The sequence below is a fragment of the Haemaphysalis longicornis genome, unplaced genomic scaffold (assembly GCF_048455015.1).
Source record: "Haemaphysalis longicornis isolate Haplotype H1 unplaced genomic scaffold, Haemaphysalis longicornis Haplotype H1 scaffold_9, whole genome shotgun sequence".
NCBI lineage: Eukaryota > Metazoa > Arthropoda > Arachnida > Ixodida > Ixodidae > Haemaphysalis > Haemaphysalis longicornis.
This window is the reverse complement of record NW_027526460.1, coordinates 131,351,255-131,371,047: the sequence shown is the minus strand read 5'-3', so window position 1 is coordinate 131,371,047 and position 19,793 is coordinate 131,351,255. Positions and strand designations below refer to the sequence as shown.

At 48.6% G+C, this 19,793-nt stretch overlaps 2 protein-coding genes across 3 annotated transcripts; one reads left to right on the top strand and one right to left on the bottom strand.

Annotated features, from left to right (window-relative positions):
- Positions 1-959: 959 nt before the first annotated feature.
- Positions 960-4,578, bottom strand: Not10 (CCR4-NOT transcription complex subunit 10). Its single transcript, XM_077684422.1, has one exon. The coding sequence runs from the start codon at positions 4,004-4,006 to the stop codon at positions 1,880-1,882; it is 2,127 nt and encodes a 708-aa protein (XP_077540548.1). The 5' UTR covers positions 4,007-4,578; the 3' UTR covers positions 960-1,879.
- A 137-nt stretch (positions 4,579-4,715) lies between these two features.
- LOC144152887 (uncharacterized) lies at positions 4,716-19,300 on the top strand. 2 transcript variants are annotated; one of them, XM_077684424.1, is made up of 7 exons: positions 4,716-5,271; positions 9,438-9,518; positions 12,782-12,881; positions 15,272-15,332; positions 17,124-17,146; positions 18,753-18,861; positions 19,145-19,300. In XM_077684424.1, exons 1-6 carry the CDS (start codon positions 4,758-4,760, stop codon positions 18,796-18,798), a joined length of 825 nt encoding a protein of 274 aa, XP_077540550.1. In that variant the 5' UTR covers positions 4,716-4,757; the 3' UTR covers positions 18,799-18,861; positions 19,145-19,300. The 2 variants fall into 2 exon arrangements, with proteins under 2 accessions (XP_077540550.1, XP_077540549.1); XM_077684423.1 differs by having other exon boundaries at positions 9,390-9,518.
- Positions 19,301-19,793: the final 493 nt, after the last annotated feature.

Genomic DNA, 19,793 nt, shown 5'->3' with positions numbered 1-19,793 from the left:
CCAGAGTGGAAATAATTCCCTAACAAAATCACCGTGAACAAAAAATCGAATTTTGGAAAAAGTGCAAATCAAAAAACAGTTGTCCTATGCCGGATTCAAACCAGTACTCTTATTTCAAAGCACGTATTGGGGCTCTTCGATTATCAGTTTCGGACTCACCATGGACTACGATCAAGACTTAAAGGGGCCATGCAGTCAAAATATGGTTGTTTTATTCAAAAGATTTCACGTTTTATAGTGCCTCCAGTGCTCGTACAGAAGCAAACGATGGTTTATTCCCTGAAAAATGAATCAATTTAAGTTAAAATTTTGATTCTCCTGTCAAATCGTGTTTTTGTAACGTCTGCAAAGACGTAACAAGAACAGGCCTCTAAGCAAAACCTAACAGTGCCATTAGGCTTGGCAGCCAACTGTGGAGACTTGTTTAACATCGGTCCTTCTAGATGGCGCCACCATACCGTGAAGGGCCGTTTTCTGCCTTCGCTTTGTCTCTGACCTTATTTGCTCCTGGCTTGATTTTGTTAAGGTAGAAAGTAATCGTTTCATGAAACATGGTGCTCGTTTGACCAATATGGTCACGTAAGATACCGATGCTTCCGCCAATCGGCCAGTGTCGTCTGAGACAACCCCAAAGCACCACACTGCTGTGCAGCTAAAACAAGCACGGTGCGTGCAGTACCACAGCAGTATGCATCAGTACTTGTGTACTTAGAAATACCGATGCGTACTTCTATTGTGTAACCACACTACACAACTGCAAGAGTACATTTGCCAACATTTACTCCGGGATATTTTAAATACTATGCGAGTCCCAAAGCTCACACAATGTGGCAAGCATAGCACTCCGCATGTATCCCCGACTGTGCAGACATCTGCATTACCCGTGGAAAATCCAAAAGGCATCGGCACCTTCATGCACAAGCACTTTGCACAGTGGAGCCAAGAACGAGACACACCAGTGGTTATTTTCAGCGACTTTAAGGTTAACACCGTGACACACGACAAGGACTGGTTCGTAACTTTTGTCTTGGACAACTTTGGACTTGTATGCTGCAATTATCTCTATAGGCAATTGCAGGGCACAGATCGTCTTTGATTTGGTCTCGGAAACAAGGCAATTGTCACCACCATTACTCAAAAAGCAATAAAGCACTGCATATCCACATCAGCAAGTGTGGTGGCTTTGTAACAGCTTCACTGACATCCAGTATAGCATGGCTACAATTGGAACCAGAGACTGTATTTCAAAGAAACTGAAGATGAACAAAAAGTTGTATTTAGCGGTTGGGTCAAATGTTTCAGAATGCCACTAGTATTCAAAATGAACCAGTAGATGGCACCAGCTACTTGAAAAAACAGCCACTGCTGCACCGTTTAGGAAACAAAATGTTGCTAGGAATGGCACATCAACTTCTTTTTTTCAGAGTGACAACTTGGCAGATTGAAGAACTACCACCTTCGAGAAGCGAACACTGGGGAACTGGGAATCCAGAATGTCACACGCCATGTTTCATAACAACGATGGGCTTACTCAGAGCTAAGCACCTGCTGTCATTTCTAGATTGTACGCATATCGTATAGTAATCGGATACTTAATTCTTTTGCTGCATTGCCATCTGTAGGCGAGTGACATTCAGTTGCTGCACAAATTCAAATAAAAATTTTCATCCTGAAACGACCAGACAAAATGAACTTCGTTAATCAACAAAGTCAACAAAGCGAAATTTCAATGTCCACTGCTTCCGTACCGTGCCCGTGAGCTTTGCTGGTTGTTTGTATAAGAGATAGAAGATTTTATCACAGTACTTGACATCCTTCCTCTGCAAGACAAACAGCACAGCAAGTTTCACAAGGTAAACCTGCAAGCTATTTCCACTGGCTACTTGTACTGGGGCAAATGCTGTTTGATAATGTTCTTCGCCAAATCGGCATGGCCCTGCTGAAGCTGAACATAGATGGCCAACATGAGTGCCTGCACGGGTATCTCGGGGTCAGGACCCTTGGGCACACTCAGCAGCCGCAAGGTCTCGGTCGCCTTGCCCAAGCCACCTCCGCGAAGAGTGTAGGCCACAGCCAGGTTGTACAGGCTCACAACCTTGGCCATGGAAGGCGTGGCCGGGAACCAGGGCTTCCGATAGGTCTTCCCGCTCTCCTCGGAGGAGGGCGTTTTGGTCTCCTCCTTGTTGCTCTTGTTCGCCGCAGAGTCCTCCGGTTCGGGGAAGCTGTAGGACATGTCCTTTATCAAATCCGGGTTGAGGTGCTCGATCGCGTCGCCTACACGGTCGAGCAAGAGCAACGCCTCGGCAGCATACATGTGTCCCAAGAAGTTGTGCAAACCCGAAATTCTGGGCTGCGCTAGCAAGTTCTCGGCATGCCTGAGTGCGACGAGCGTGTCGCCCAGGCAGAGTGCAACGTACGAGGCCAACGCTAGGACAGAATTTCGAACCGCCGCGATAGATGTGTCGTCGACGGCCAATGTCAGCGGTGTCCCTCCCACTGCAGTGTCGGCTACTGGTGTGGCCGGAGGGTCATCTGGCACTGAAATGGACGCGGAATCTCCCGCACTGGCCACCGACGCTGTATGAGTGTCGGGCAGCAACTGCAGGGCGTTACGGAGACACAGTGCGGCAAACTCTAGCGTCGGGGCTGGCATTGCTGCCGAAGAGTCCGATTCTTGAGGCGTGTACTTGTTGCTGGAAATGCCGTTTGACAGGATGATCTTACGGTGGGTGCCGGCACCCGCGGTGCCGTCGATCATGAGCCGTTTGCGGTCCTTGAGCTGGAAGTCGGTCGAGTTGTCTGACTTGTGCCGGTTCACGCAGCACTCGGCGATGCGCAGCCACAGCCGCGCGTTGTTGGGCTGCATGCGCACGGCTTCCACGAGGCAGTCGAAGGCGGACGTGTATTTTCCGGCGTAGAGGTTCTGGAGGCCAAGGTTGCAGCGCAGTTCAAAGTACAGCCGACCGTCGAGCAGGTTCCTTTTGGGGTCGTCGCGCGAGGTGTGGGGGTAAGTGATGAGTGCCTTCTCAAAGTGGAAGCTCCCCAAGTGCGGCTTGCCCGTGCAGAAATGCACGCAGCCCATGTTGTTGTGGTACATCGCCAGGGTGCGCGCGTCCTTGTTGTCCATTTGGGCCGTGCACAGGATTTTGACGGCCTTGCGGTAGTTTCCCCGTATGAACTCCAGCTGGCTCCTCAGGAACACCGTCTGGTTACTGGTCCCAAGCGACGAGTTCACGAGGTTCTTCATCTCGCGCTTGCTCGCCTTGACGGACCGCATCATGATGAGGCAGCGCGTCTTGTACAGCTGCAGACGGCTTCGCTCGGCTTCCGCTCCGGTCGACTCCGCAGGCTCCCGGTCGGGTGACTTTTGCGGAGTCGTGGACGGTGATGGTCCGCCTGCCGCCCCGGGCGCAGATTCGCCGGACGACGACGCGTTCTTGCCCCCGAACAGAAGGTTCTCGAGGTAGGCGACGATTATCAGGGCCTTTTCGGGTTGCTGAAGGCACAGGCACAGCTCGATGTGCAGGAAGCACATCCCCCTTGCCACTGCCTCATCCATGGGCTCGATGAACTGAAACAGGCGGTCAAGCACGGCCAGTGCCTGCTGATACTGCGACGTGTGGAACAGGGCCACCGCGTAGTTGACGAGCGGAATGCACTGGTCGACGTCGTCCAGCGAGTCGGGATTGGCGAAATTCGCGTGCAGTTGCGTCGAAGCTTCGAGGATTTCGCGAATGAACTCCTCCATTGCCTTGGGTGACTTCGCGCAGTAAGAGCGTGCAACAGCCCGGTTGTGGGTGACTTTGCCGTCCGTCGGCCTCAGCGCGCAGAGTTTGTCCAGGGTCTCGACACACGCGGCATACTTGCCGGCTTTGAAATCGGCCGCCGCCGATATCGCCAGTTGTTTCTCCTGTTCGGACACGACTGCGCAGACGTCCGCCGATGGGCCGCTGTCGCCCGATGCAGCTTTGCCGTCGCTGCCGTTGGACTCCTTCTCGGACGACATAGTCACTTTCGCTGTTTTGCCAAACTCTGTTCTGCCAATCAGTTACGTGGCGACGAAATGATTAATTTGTTGCTCGCCCCCGGCACGCGATAGCTCCTGCAGCACGAGCCACTCTATTTGCGGATTGCGTACTTGTCGCGGATTTGGGCTATTCGCCACTATTTTCTTTGTAGGAGGTGGCCTCTGGCGTGTTTTTCAATGGTTTTCACAAAGCCTATAAAGCTTGTGCGGTTCAAGCGCCGTAGCCGAGGCAAACAATAACAAAAAATTAATAATAGTAATATTAATTTTGTTTTGTCGAGTTTCGCAGTAGTCATAGCTGCCGTCTAAAAGCTGTTTGTAGAACCATGGAGACTGTAGAACCATAGAGGCACAAAAATGTTTATAATGCGTACACATACACACGACTTTCGCTACACAAGTGTAGTTGGTCGTACGCAGGGTCGTACGCGCTACGCGATCGCTACATTGGAAAATGTACTTTTGTGTTCGTGTTCAAACTGCTCCTGCCCCTAGCGGCAACCTTTGGGACTTTCATCCAACCATTTTCATCCCAGTTCTGATAGGCCTAAAGCCGCTGTCATGTTTTGGGGTTGGCGCAGCTGAGTCATCCTCATCCGTGCCGGTGTCTGTCAGGCTCGTCAGGCCAGTTTTTCTCTTTTTTTCCCCCGCCGCCGCTTCCGCTCTCCTCCTCCGACGCGCGTGTAATGACAGACCTGTCACGGGGAGAGTGAGAAGAGCCCGTCATTAAATGTTGCGCCTAAAGGAAAGCACCAGTAAGGCCGGCTACCTCAGACTGGCGATGGACGGCAACGCTACGGCCGACAGTGCTGCGCCATCGTCGTCGGGCGGCGGCGAAGCCGTCTCGCTCGCCTCCGCCGGTGCCGAGTCAGTCGAAGATGCCCCGGAGGTGGTGGTGGCTCCCACGGCGGTGGTGGCGACGACCGCAGCCGTGCCACCTGCGTCGACGACGACGACTAGCGTCGCGTCTACGTCGGCGCACCTGTTTCCCCCGAGCTCGGCCGCCAGCGCCGCAAATAGCTTCCTCCTGGCGCCTCCGAGCGCTCCCAGCGGTGCCTGCAGTTCGAGCAGCGCGGGCGACCCTTTTCCGCGGGGCGAGAGCGCTTTCGAGCTGTCGCGGCAGCTGTCCAACAAGTCGCCGCTCGCGCGGGTCATGTCCGAGACGACCAACGACGAGACCAAGTCGCTGAGGCCCAAGATGGAGTTCAAGCCGACGCCGCGCCGTGCGCCCAGGAACGGCAAAGGTGTGTCGCTCGGTAGATCTGCGCGCCCGCGGTCGCGGGGACTGGGACCTACGTCTACTGCAGTCTCGGGGTGGGCGGGTCCTCCAGTCGCACATGCATGTTCTGTGCCCATAGTCCATGCTAGTGAGAACGCACTTGTGCCATCTGCGACAGTGTAGGATTGACCTAACCTCCAGGATTGACCTGAACTCTTCACGCTCTTCGTTCGGCTGTTCTGCCTAGTAAAGTGTTAAAATAAAAGAGCGAAGGCGGCCTCGGCTGCTGCACATTATTGGCACCTTAACTGGCACTGCTGATTTCTATTCTCACCAACTTTAAAAAAAGGCAAGTGAGTACTGGATGACCCTCATGCAATGCGGTTTCCAGCCCACCAGAGGGTGGGCAACATTAATAGCGCAGCAGTGGGAGACAGCGTTGGAAGAAGCGAGATCTCTGCGGTAGACAAGGGCTGAAAGTGCCAGGAGGAGCACAGAGTGCGCATGAAACAAAATTGGGAAATGGGTGAAAGGGTAAGGGGGGAGTGGGGCGAGAAACAGATGGAGGTATAGCAAGAATGGGTGATGAGGCCAGTTGGGATAGCCACATCTTGATTGCAGCATCACTTATGACAGGGCAGCAAAAAAACAACGTCCTGTCCCTTGTGCTGATGCTACCAAGAGAAGCAGGAAAGGTCAAGCTTGATAAAGCAGTGATAGTCTGTCCTTGATGTAGGGCCCATCTGTATGTCCAGCACAGGCAGGCTGTAGCCAAACAAAGAAATCATTTTATAGTTGCAGGAACGACAGGTGTACCACATCCCACTGTTTTCGTGCGGATCAGTTCAGGTCAACTGGCGCGCTTATGCATGCAAAGACGGCAGGTCCGCAAAGGTGTGCAACTTCAAATGTGGGAAAGTATACCCACATGCTGGCCGCCTTGCTTCCATGATCAAGTGGTTGCCAGTACAAGCAGCCATTTTAAAGGCTGCTTGTACTAGCAAACAGCTAGCACTAGAAACGAAAACAGTGTAAGAGAATGTTGACAGGGTACATGGGACACACGACGAATGCTGCTGGGGCAGTGACCTGGTGATGGAGTCTCCTACTGGCACAGGAACTCCATGCTCTTTGCACGGCAGATAGTCAAGTGTGTGAATACAGCTGGACCACAAGGCACAACCCTCCTCTGGACCTGGCTTTAAACTCACCCAGGATTCGACTGTGTTGAATTGGAAGCCCAGGCAGGCAGAGGTTGACACGATTGAGGTGTTGTGGGCACATTATGCAAGCAAAAGAAAAATTATTCTATTCACATATAATTGAGGTGAATCGAGAACAGTGTGGGGCCCAGGACAGAGCCCTGAGGCATTCCAGATGAAATGTTTGTCAGTTGAGTTGGCACCACACAAACAGCCACCGGTTCCAAGCAGGGATAATTCTGACTGCCAAATATGGAGTAGAGGACAGTGAGCTCTGACCGCGCTCATTTCTTGTAAGACATCAAAAGAACTGCTGCAGTCCAATTTTAAGAGGTCTGTTTCATTGCAGTGGCTGATAAAACGTAAAAGAAGGTAGTTGCTCATAAAATGTACCTAACTGGTGCTGTCTTGCAGCTTTGGATGCACCAAAAGGCACGCTTGGTACTGAATGCTGAGTTTATGTGCTTAATTAAGAAAAGGAAGCAGTTACCAGTGCGTGGAAATGTGGGACAAGTAAGCGATGTTCCCACATCAAAAGTGCCTGCAACAGCATGGTGAGATTTTAATCTGTGCTGAACAAGTGTCTTGGGTTCAGGGCTTTGTGAGGACTTTTCAAAGCTGCTGCAAAGGGGTGCCCCAGGCTGATTGTCTTCAGGTGATTGAGAGCACCACCAGATTGGCAGGCTGTGCTCCTGCTTCGTTGCACACTGAGCAGGTGTTGCTCAGGCCGGCAGATGGCCAGCCATCGCTCCGTTTGTAGACAGATGGGGAATATTTCGTCAACATTCTCAGAATCCGAAGCTAGACTGTCTGGTGGGGCACTCAAGGAGATGATTACAATGTGTTATTGATGAGCTATGAGTGCAGCAGCCTTGAATGATCGTTTTGGCTTCACCGTAATGATGTCTGATCATAGCATATAGCACAGATGCTTCTTTCTGTGCTAAAGAGGTTAATAGGAAGTGACTTGGTGCTTTTATTATGTCATTTCATAGCACTGTCACCACTGACGAATTGAGTTGCTAGTCTTTTGGGTCACTGTAGCGGTGCTTTCAGGCCAGTTCACATGTTTTGGGGTTAGCATAAAGGAGCTTGGCTGTGTCAGGGAAAAAATGCGCGAACTCGGGGATTGAGGAGCTCTGTAAAGCATTACACAGGGCCATTTTCACTACTGTATTTTCGCGCGTATAACCCGCACCAAAAACGCGAAAAATTTCAGTGGTAAATTTGGGGTGTGGATAATGCACAGGGATTTTCCTTCAGTGCAGCTTCACGGAAATGCGTGTTGTGCCATAGAGCTGCTACGCAGTAAGACTGGCTTAGCCTACCATGCCAGCGATTGCGCAAAACATAAGAGGACAAAGAAGAAAAAACAAGGACGAGTGCACTGTAACCACTAAATTTTACTCGTGAATTGTGACTTTTGCCTTGCAGTCAGTGTATTCAACTTGCTAAACATGCGCTTTTTCTGTCTACATAGTATGTGCCGTGTTGCTTGAGCAATAGCTTTGGTGCAGCCTTTCCTGTATCAAATGTGCGGGCAATACGTGAGGATTTTTTTTTCTTTTCCGGCGGGCTGAAGGTGGGGGTGTGGATTATATGCAGGGGCGGGTTATATGCGCGAAAACACAGTAGTCACCATAATTTCTGCTAAGCTGCCCAGCTGTGCTGAATGCAAGGGGCATATCATTATGTGTGGCTATGGCAGTAGCTGCATTGGCATCCCAGGCAGTTTTTTGAATTCGTTTTCATTGAAGTGATGGGTTGCTGCTTAGCTATAATAACTAATTTAAGATCATGAGGTGTGGCCCCTCCCCAGACTTGTACAAGTTTCTGTCTCGCTTGTTCTGTTGTTGCATTCCTGGGAGATGTGAACACTGAGGCCATGCTCAGTGTCTGTTCACTCTGTAAAGTGCTTGCTTCTAGCATGACATCAAAATTGCATTGTATGGGGCAGCATGAGCAACTGAGAAGCCAAACGGCACTGGCGTAAACTAGCGTCACTAAATAAGCTACGCTTAAGAGTACCGCCACTTCGTGCACCCGGAAGTGCCTGGAGGCCATTTTGTTTCTGGCTTGCAGTGTTGCCATCTCTCGGAACGAAACCGCCGCCGGTTGTAACGGGCAGAATGCGACCGGCCGCTCTAGCGTCCGCGCAGCAAAGAGAGAGAGAGAGAGGAGAGGCGCCCAAAAACAAAATGGCTGCGCCCATATCTAAACAAACATCACGTGGTGTCGACCGACCAATGAAAATCCCGGCGGCACATAACAATGAGAGAAAAGAGTGCCGATACTCTAAAAGCCTTTATTTAGTGACGCAAGCGTAAACCTAAGCAAACAAGCAAAAGTTGGTTCGCCTCAATGCGTAGCAGGATGCTGAGCATGGCTTAATTCGAAATTGATTGACAGGTGTTTGGCGTGTACAAATTTAGTGTCACCGCCTCCCTCTGATGACGCACGCCACGTTAGTGTTGGGGACAGCCAATAGCAGCAGCAGCGGCTGAACAGCTGTGAAAGCGAACACGGAGTGAACGGATGCCAAATAAGGCTGCTGGTGTGTGCGTCGCAGTTTTCAGGAATTCAGCCAAAATCAACCACAAGCAGAACACACGCACGACCTTGGCAGAAATGAGCTTTGCGTTTTTCGTCATGCTCCGTCAGTTTACAATGAGACGGGGATAAAAGTGAACTGAGCTATTTGGCAGTGGCTTGGCAGTGTTTGGGACAACCATTTCACATCCTTGCTCATGCTGTCATTTGACCCAACTGACCTGTTGTTGCACCCTCCCCGTACAAAGGCTGTTTTCGTTTGCTTCTTGTTTCATTTCCACCGTGACTCTCTCCCCTCTCCCTCCACCACCACCACCGTCACCGCCCCCGCGTGATTGGCCCGGCACTCCTCTGCACTGCTGCCCTCCTCCCCCCGCCACCGCCCCCCCAGTGGACAGTGATGGGCGTGCCCCCTGTGAGCAGCACTCGTTTCTCACAGACGTCACGGACGTCCGCCAGATGGAGCAGGGGCTCCTGCAGCTGCTGCACGACTTCCACTCCGGCAAGCTGCAGGCCTTCGGTGAGCGAGCGGCGCTTTGCGGGTTGTCCGTTATCCCCCCCCCTTTCAGAGAGGAGGTAAAGGCAAGCCAGGCTGTGTAACCCTCATGGCATTAGTGACTCTACCCGTATACTCTAGAAAGAGAGCCTGTTTTCAACGACACTGCCCTGGCTGTGAATGAGTTGTGCATTGGAGTCTCCGCTTCGGTCATACTACTAAACTAACCCTTTCTGTACCACCGAAAGTTCCCCCACCTGTTTTCTGGTTTCAGTAAGAACAATTTTTTGTAGAAACACTACTGGGCTCGGAATGTAATGCGCCATACCCGAAATTAAGCTGTCCAAACACTGTAAATGCTTTTTTTGACGGTATAGCACTAACCACATGGAGCGATTTTACTCGCGAAACGGGGAGTGTGACGACCTGCTTTTTGCTGCGGAGGGAATCGCTTGCCGCTTCACTCCGCTCTGGCTTGCCAGAAAACATCGCTTACAGTGGCCTGAGCGACTAGTCAGTAGGGGAGCCGATATCCTTAACAGAGTGGGAGGCTGCCATCTCTAGCCCAGCTCCCCACATGCAAGAAGTCCTCGCCCAGTTGGCTGAAGACACAGAGGTCCCAAAACACCGGGAGCCCCGCTGTCTAACAGCTCAGTGGTGCAATCACCACAACTTTTGGGCAAAATAAAGTTACTACTACTACTAAGGGGCACAATTTCTGGCTTAGGGAAGGAATGACAAGAAGGGGCGAATGGCAGAGTGTATCCCAAAAAAAGTAAAACCCTCAGCTTTCTGTTAAATGTTTATAGTACTTTTTTGTGATAAATGGGCTCATAAAAAGGTCTTGTAACAGTGCTTATTTCGATAATATTTGTGAATAACCAACATACTATCAGGCACAGTGCGGAAACACTGACATCGCGTTTCTCTGTCGCTCTCGCGTGGCTGCCTCGGTGAGCGATGGGGACGCCTGACTGTGGATCACCGCCGCATGGCCTGTCGCGTTTCTTGCAAAAATCACTCCATGTGGTTACCGCTTGTAATTCCTAAAGCAGAGTAGTGGATTGAAATAACAAAATTTTAGTCAATTTTGATAATAGTTTCCAAGACATCTGTGTAAATCAAAGAGAATATAATTGCAACAATCCTAAAATAGATGAAATGTTTCCAGACACATTAGAAACATGTGAGTGAAAATTGGTGTCATAGCTAGAACAGTTTTATAGTTGTGGAAAATTTCTTGAAGATGAATGCCATCGGGAACCCGTAGCCTGCTGCAGAGCTCCATCCTGAAGTGCATCCCCTAAATGATGGAGGGCGTTTGTAAATGAAACAAGTGACACCAACACAACAGCCGATTCGCCGCTAATGCAAGCAAAATCAGGCAAATGACGAAAGCTAAACTAAATAATTACTTATTCTCAGAACTGAGGTCCAGCTATGTGGCATCATCTATAGAACTAAACTGTGGATGCAACTGAATCTCAGTCTTCAGTGTTTGCAAGCGTATGCACCATCTCTCTCGACAAACACAGCGTTCTTCTGCTTTTGGCGGAGCCTGTCGTTAATGGGCTAACTATACGCAATGGAGGTGATAGGGGTTCGTAACAGGTAATACGCTGCCAGTGTACACAACCGTGCCCTGCCTGAATAGCTGTAGGTAGAAGCAGCTCAGCAAGCACCCGCTTGGTACAACTCTGAGCGAAAGTAAGGCATGGAGCCCCGACAACCTGATGGATAGAGCAGTTTCAAAGTTGATTCGATCCACTGCTAAGCGCCACTGGAAGGTTGTTTTTCTTTACAATGTTTGGTGGAAACGCTGCTCTAGCCACACTTGACGAGCTGTCAATGTGAGGCTGTTTATGAAAAGCTTTTTTTGACAGCTAGGTTATCCTTTGTTCATGAGTGACAGTACAGCTGGCTGCTGCTATCTGTCGAGCATTCTTGCTGCTCAAGTGATGTGTGCAACTACAGAGTGTTCTAGAATTAGTTGGCCATGCTGATCTGACGTGGGGAGCAAGCTGCGCGGTGTTGCAGCAATAAATTGGTGTTTAAAACTTGTTTTTTGAGCATACCGATTCACCGTTTGCTCTGAAACTTTGCGCAAAGGTTACACTTTGTGGGGATGGCAACGCTGATGGCGCTTACCTGCCGGTTAAATAAATGAGAAAAGAATGATCTTTGCCGATGGGAGAGCCAGCGGTTATGATGGAAAACGTGCCACCTTAGAGGGGCCATCTGGTGTATTCACAGTGAAATGCGCATTTCAGGTTGCGGGTGCCAAATTTGAAATTTTTAAAGCTGCAGCGAGCATTTAGATGCCATCAGGTGCTAAACTGTAGAACCTTTTTCTCGTTTTTGAGAACACAGTGCATCTTAATTTGCTCTTTGGTATAAACTACCCACCTTAGCGCTGTAAACTTCTGGCAGTGCACTGTAAAAACTGCTGGCAACTTTGTTTTGTTTTAAAGATTGGGCCTTGCATACCCTGCTAGATTCTTGCTTGACAGGGAACAATGCTATCGTTGCCGAGTGGCTTGAAACTCGAGAGTTGCATTTTGGCTGACCAAACTATTTCATTGCCATTTGTGCCGTAGTATTGGGGGGAGGAGGTAGCCTTATGCAGATTGAGAATTGGCCACACACACATCACACACTCATACCTTTTAACAGACGCAAACAAGCCACACTGTCATCGGTGTGGGGGGCAGCTCTCAGTTCTTCATATGCTTATTGAATGCGAGATGTGCAACATAGAGAGAAAACGTCACTTTCATAAAATATACACTCATTGCATACCCTTGCACCCTTCATTATTTTTATCAGATAGTCCCATGTTCTCTTACAGAAGAGTATTTAATTACCTTGCCAATGTTGACTTCTTAAAGTACATAACATACTCCCCATGATCTCACTTGTCCTCATGTTCTGCCACAAAACAATGGCGGTATTGTGGGGTTTTTAACACCTTGCAACCAATATTTCTTACTTTTAATTATGGCCCTATACACCAACTTCCATAGTTTATTTTAATGTAGTGGATTTTTTAGATTCCATTTTAATATCGCCACATAGCATCCCACCATTGTCATGGCGCTCTTTGCCCTCGTCGGCCTTGCGCCATAAAACCCTAAATCATCATCAAGAAAGGGCAGTGGGTGAACTGTTCCAATCTCCAGAGGTGTAATAGAGCAGGAGCCTGAATTAACATGTCAAAACTTGGTAGGTTATGTTCTCTCTATACTTTGCTCCCCCCCCCCTTCTTCTCCTCTCCCCTGTGGTGGCAGGCAAGGACTGCACCTTTGAGAAGATGGAGCACGTTCGGGAGCAGCAGGAGCGGCTGGCCCGACTGCACTTTGAGCTCAACGCCCAGCAGGAGCTGTGCGGGTGAGCAGGGGGGCACTTTCTGCACTAGGCTGTGTGGCAGCACACGTTGTCGGGGTTGGCCGGTGCTGAGACGAGCGCGACGATGAGGTGCTTGTAGGGCAAAAAAGAAAATGTTGACTTGAAGCAGGGGCAGTATCGCTTGCGCTGTGTGTCGTTGATACAAAGGTTATAGCACGTGGCCACCGCAGTGGGCTCAGCTACCACTCTGGCTGGGCAAGCTTGGGTTACCAAAGTGTCACCTGCTATAGCTAAATTGATAGAACGTTGGCCTAGTGAGTACAGAATGCACACAAAAAAAGCTGGAGATGTCTTGCTTGTTGCACGAGAACCGTGCAAAGCAGCCATACCGATTGGCCACATAGATGAATCGGGAACACGATCGTCCCTGCGCCGGTAACAGGAGACTCTGGAGTGGTGTGTGAGAAAGTCACCTTGAGTGCATCCGGGTGCGTGCATCTACGGCGGCTGTTACCAAGAGGAGCAGCACACAGTTACCCCTGGCTTGGCGATTTCGCTCCTGTGGAACTGTGAGAAGCTTATTTTATAAGGGAGAGGGAACTCAAGAAACATTTTGCCTAAAATTAAATAGGTCGCAAGGCATAAATTGCAGCTCATAATTCTGCCAAACTTGGAACAGCTTCCTGTGGTCACATGGGACTGGCTGGAAGGTTTAACGGCTTTTTTTTTTTTTTGTGTGTGAACATGCGCAGTAATATGCCAAAAATTTTGTATAATGCATATGCCACGAAACTATACCCCCTAATATTCCAAACACATTAGTTTCTTGCAAACTTATGATGACGGACATAATGGAATAAGGCAGACGGTGCTGTATGGAGCACCATGACATGGCGAGGTGTCTATTAACATATTGAAAGATGACATTATAGTTCTATGTCGCCCATTTGGGAGAAATATCAGCACTGCACTCAGAGGAGCTGCAGATAGGGAGGGCAGCACCGATTTAGAAAGGAGCTAATCTAAATGGCCAATACAATTGCTGACCGATCACTATTTTGTCGTACCGTAAGCTTGCAACAGTTTAAACTTAACAAAACCTAGTTATGTGATAAATATATATGTAGAGTGTTACATCAATAAATGGAACTTTAAAAAATTTTTCCTGAGCGAACCCCTGCTCCGTTTGTGCTCAAACTTCACACGAAGGTTGCATTTTGTAGTCTATTTTGTTTGACGTCAGGAACGACAGCACTACTAACGTGTTCATTCTGAAAAGAAATGAAAACAGTTTTCGCCTATGGGAGGTTGGCAGCCGGTTTGGATGTGCAAACTGACCTTGGAATGATGGCGCCACCTGGGGATGCAGAACGAAACGCGCGATGGCAGTTTACACTAGGAAGCAGCCAAATGAGGTAGCAGACGATCAGAAAGCCTCTTTTGTCGATAGTTTACGATGGCCCCAGATAGTTACATAACTGCTCGTACAAATCGTAAAGTATTCCCGCGGTTAATCATTGTCTATACCAGACGTCTGGTTTCAGATCGTCTGTTGTCTGCTGTGCCAGATTACCCCGCTTTTGGAAATAGGGCTCACAATTCTTTGTTCTTGTTTTACTTTTATTATTCTGTGCGTGCATGTCTGTGCTTGTGACATGGCGTCATAGGATCATTCGCTGCAGACGAAAAGGCTAAAAGTTTTTTGGTCCAAAATTAGGTCTTAAATCCGATTTTAGTAAGTGTCTTTTAACCCTTTTTTTGCCCAAAACTTTATTATTTCGCTTAAGAATGCGAGAAGTTATGTATGATCTAAAAGGACTTCCGACATAACAAATATGAACTACGAAAAAAATTTGGTTCATTAGGACAGACACTAGGGCACACTGGGGACTGCGAAACACTGGGCACTGGCTGCCCATATATGAGGCGAACAAGAAAGCTACCTTGATCACCGTTATTTATGGTTCAAGTGAAGACAATAACGTTAAGTTTGTATTGCTATCATTTGTAATACGTAGCAACGAAATTGCACAATTTCAGGTTACCTGTGCAATTGAGCCCATTGGGCCCATTGAGCCTCCCGGGCTCGATGGGAGTCGATACAGAAGTATGTGTTGCCCTTTCTTCTTTCATTTTTGAAGGACCAAGTTCCTTTGCCTGTCGATAGATTGTGTTAAATGTAAAAAAAAAACGGAAAGTTCGCAATAAAAAAAAAATATTGTTTGAGTTGTTGCTCCTGAGCAACACTGGGCATCAAAGGGTTAGGAGAAAGGTGGTGGGGCAATATCAGGTTTTGCCAGAAAATAGTCGTACAAGATGAACGAGCATTCGGGTTGGTTTGGTCCAAAGCTCGCTTTTTTTGCTTCCCGATGTGTTCAATGCAGCAGTGATTTGCGGGTACAAGTGTGTCTCCTCCCCTCTCTGCTTCTCAGGCCTGAATCTGAAGAGGGACGCCAGCTGGCAAAGGACAACCTGACCAAGCTGATTGAGAATGTGAGTGACTGAGAACGTGCATCCGCAGTGGCAACCCTTCAAAAACCCAACCCTTCATTGTTTGAATGAAGGATTGGGCTGACACAACCTGTCATGTGATGCTGTTTGCCCTCATTAATGGCTATTTTGTATCGGGGGGGGTTTCTTAGCTCTAGCTTTTTGGCACTTGTAGGTCCGAGCCATCACTTTTAGAAGCCATTTTTTTTCTTTCTAATTTATTGTTTTGCAAGGAAAAATTTTTAGTGTAATTTGGGCACTTAAGCATGTTCATGCCTGCTGAACCATGGGTATTCCCGAAATTGATTAAATTATTTTTGCGGGGTGTCCCAACATTTTGGAGGGGGGGGGGGGGGGGACATTTCGTTTTCTGGCAGCAGAACTCGTCACTGACAAGCCGACACCTCAGACAGCAGGGAAGACATGCGACTTCATGGCGTCTCAAATTGATGCCGCACTCGCTCGTGGAAATGCGGGGTACTTTGCTGTGCGGGCAAAAAAAAAAGTGAAGTGTAGTTACTCTTGCCACCGTGCGTCATGGTACACAAACAAAAGCTACACTGGGTGATACGTTAGCCATTGGGTGACGCTAGCCACACCGTTCATCGTCATTGTAGTGACGAATTTTGTTTTTGGCGATTCTAGATGTTTTCATAGATGCTGGCTCCTTTAAAGTAGTGCTAGTAGTCAGTGAATGAGTGCATTTGTCCAGCCAAAGTGCAAAATACAATTTGTTACGTCAAGATTAACTGCCACAACACCTTCGTTACATACAGGCCGTGAACTCATGGGCTTCAATGGGGGTGGCAATGGGGAATTGAAAAACTTCATTAAATCCAGGAATTCTTTATTGATTGATTGATTGTAGGGTTTAACGCGCCGACGCAACGCAGGCGATGAGGCGTGCCGTAGTGGAGGGCTCTGGATTAATTTTGGCCACCAGGGGGATCTTTAACGTGCTCCGAAATGTCGTACACACGGGCGTTTTTGCTTTTCGCCTCCATCAGAGAAGCAGCCGCCGCGGCCGGGAATCAAACCCGCGACCTCATGCTCTGCACAGGTTTAACTGTAGTGCAGTCGATTAGCTTTGGGGCTTGTGGTTGTCCTCTATTTGCCCTGTGCCTTTGAAACAGCTTGACGAGCCACGCAGAGGTGGTGCTGCTGCTGCTGCTGCTGCTTTGTTGCTCCTTTCCTGCTGTTGTAACACGGCTTGATAAAATGGCCTCTGTGGCTTTTTTTTTTTTTTTAATTTTCGCACGTGTGTTAGGTTCTTTCAAAAACTTTTTTTTTTCCCCCCCAAGTGCCTAGTTTCTTTGTGGCTGGTCGGTGACAGGGTTTGAAGCTGCAGTTGTACTTAAACCGTGACATGGGCGTGTGTGCTGCAAGGGCAGTTGTTGAGACAGCTTGTCAGGCTTAATGTGTCGTAGTGATATAACTGAATTTTGAGTGATATAGTACCTGAATTCATTCTGATTTATTCACGCATTATTTAGACGGTCTGTAAAATTGTTAATTAACAGGAGGCCCCCTGACAGTGTGGTGGCATTAGGACCTCCTCCTCTAATAAACGATGAAACAAATTGATTGAATTAAATTGAACTTGAATTTATAGAATAGGTGGTCAGTCGAAAATGGTTGCTAAAACTTCATGCAGTTCCCACTACTATAATTAGACATAACAGAGGGCGTAATTGGTGGCATAGGGAACTGGAAGGTGTGGCCTGTCTTCTCCCCAGTTCTCGCGTTCTTGACAAGGTCACTGTGACTGACGCATTGCTTGTCGTTTTGTTTCAGCTGCAGCACCTGAGCCAGTCAATGTATCCTTGCACCGCACTGTTTTTGTTACCTGCAGTCCCGTTGCTGCGATTGGCACAAACTATTGCCACGTCAGGAGAACTGTGTGTGCTGGGATGAGTTGGATCAAATGCGTTTTATCTCCAAATGTAGAGCGGGGAACCGGGGCCGACAGATATTGGGGGAGCATATTTTGAGGCTAGACCGAAAATAGAACTTGCTCGATGAAATGCGTACATTTGTCCATTTCTCTGCCCATAGTTTTCTTCTGCGCTACTATGCATTGCTTCCAGTGCTGGCTGTTTGCAAAGCAGGGAATAGACCAAGCCTCATTTTGGAGCCTCTGATGCCTGATCTGGGAGCACGCGAAGATGCGAATTTGCAGTTCAACATTAAAGAACAGCATCTAGCAAACTCTTGTCATATGAGGACTGAAAAGAAAACCCAAAATTTTTACGAAAGCAGTGCATTCATTACGCGAGTAAATACAGTAAACCCCCCCAATTTCCCTTCTGCAGATTTAAGTGCAGGCAGATTGGGGGACTGATAAACTCCCTACATTTTTGCAAATATGTGTTGCAGAATATGAAAACGCCATCCTTAGAATCACTCTCCCGGTCCCTGGACTGTAGTTGAAGCTATCACACTCTTGTGAAAGCAGCGGTTCTCAGATGTTGCTGTGTCTAGAAGCCGTTCTACGCTTCTAAAAGTGAGATGGCTGTTAGCAGGTGCTGTACGGTAGAGGCGGTTTGCTGTTGCACTTAAAAGGCGAGTGAGTTACAAGTCTGTGCCTGGCTTTGTATCCTGCTCTTTCTGCCATCGTTTGTGGTCCTAAGATGTACCAACTCGCCCAACGAAATGTCCTTCTAGGCCATCTGCGTGTTAGTTTGATGCATCTTTTGTGTCTGGGGATTTCTCGCTCAATTTAAGCGTTGAGAAAAAAAAAAAACTGTTTGACAGCTCCTGCTGTGTGAAGTAGCCAGAAAAAGAGCAAAAAGCCTACATTCCTTGAAGCAAAGTAAAGTTTTTATGTTGCTGCCCTGGTTTGGTACAAAGAATGAAAAAAAAGTGGTGGAGGTTTTTCAGAGCATGTGGTGCTCCCTTTGAAATGTCTCCGCACATCCCTTGTTTGAGAACATGCTTGTCTCGAGCATCAGCTGCTTTCTCACTGCAATTCCCTGGCCTTTACTTCCTTCTGTCAGTGCAGAGCTGTACAACGGTGTTTTGAGACACTGGTGGAAGCGACAAACTGGGTAGGAAGTGCAGTGCCGCTCTGTGCATCAGTGTTTGCAGCACAACTGCGACGAGCATTTTGGCTCCATTTCTTGCTTTGGACCTAGCCTTGAAGCAATACAGGTTTGCACTTCTCTTCCCCCCTCTTTTTCTGCATATGTCATGCAAGGAAAGCACTTCTGAGCCTCGTTTCTTGAGCTCCCTTTGATGTGTGGACCCCTTTGGGAAGGCAGGGCCCCTATTGATCACTGTGTTCTTGTTGGGGAGATAATTTGGTTTGTGGAGGCAAGAAGTGTGCGGTGGTGTTTTGTGGAGCCACTAGATCAGGACGTAGCTTATTTAGTGGCTCTACTGTTTTGTCTCGAGTGTTTCCTTGACTGACCTGCCCCCGTTCAGCGAGCAGCTGCAGTCGCACACCCAGGGCGTCCAGACTGATGTCTGACACTAGCTGGGGCGGAAAGCCCACCCCCGCTCCACTACTCAGTGTGTGGAACTAGTCCAGGAGGTAAGGAACCATGAGTCTTCCCCTGTGAGTCAATCAGGAATGGTCTTCTCCTAAAAGTGTGTGCAAGTCAAGGTGACATCACTGAATTTTTCAGTTTGATAGTTTAACACTTCCTGCATTGTGACGCATCTCAGTTGTATGAAATTAGCCTTCTGTGATACCCAGTAGTGGCAGAAACTTGGTGGCTTGTCAAAGGAGGAACATTTGAGTGCTGCCTTTTTGCTAGGCAGCAGCTGTGATAACATGAAAAGCTTCTGACACCAAGTCACCCTGTGTGTTGCAGGTCACGACCTGTGGAAGGCCTTGATGGCATTGCTGTGCGCTCTTCGATGGAAGATTTTCCTGGGCGAAGGATGTATCGAAGGGCTGTGCCCAAGATGTACATGTTGCTGTTTCGCCTACCATATAAGCCTGTAAATAAACCATGTCTGTGAATGCATCTTGTCTGCACTGCTGGCATTGTCAAACACAGTGGAAGTGCTGCCGTCTTGGGTCTTCTCTGTTTTGCAATACCTTTGGTGGCCAGGCTGGAGGACTGTTCCTTCACTGAAGCCTGCCTGCTTGGTGGCATAGATGAAGCCAGGCACTGTTGAGAGCTAGCGTATCTTCAGAAACTGGAGCAATTGTGGAACTTGCGTGTGCCGCTTTTTGATGCTTCTGCCAGATTCATGAGCACACACAGGAGGATGACTGACGTTGCCACCAGGTTCACCAGGGTAGGTAACAAGGTGGAACACGGTCGTGCCACTTCGCAATCTGTAGCTCGAAGGTGTTCTCTCAAAGTCCAGTGTTTCGTCTGGGGCAAGATTTGGTTATGGTGGAGAGAGGGTTTGTCGATTCAGCCTATGGTAACCAAGTACAAGATCAGAGGAGATCTTCCATCCCATCAAACCGTGAGCTTGTTGGCCTTCGCATTGCCAGAAATTCGAAGA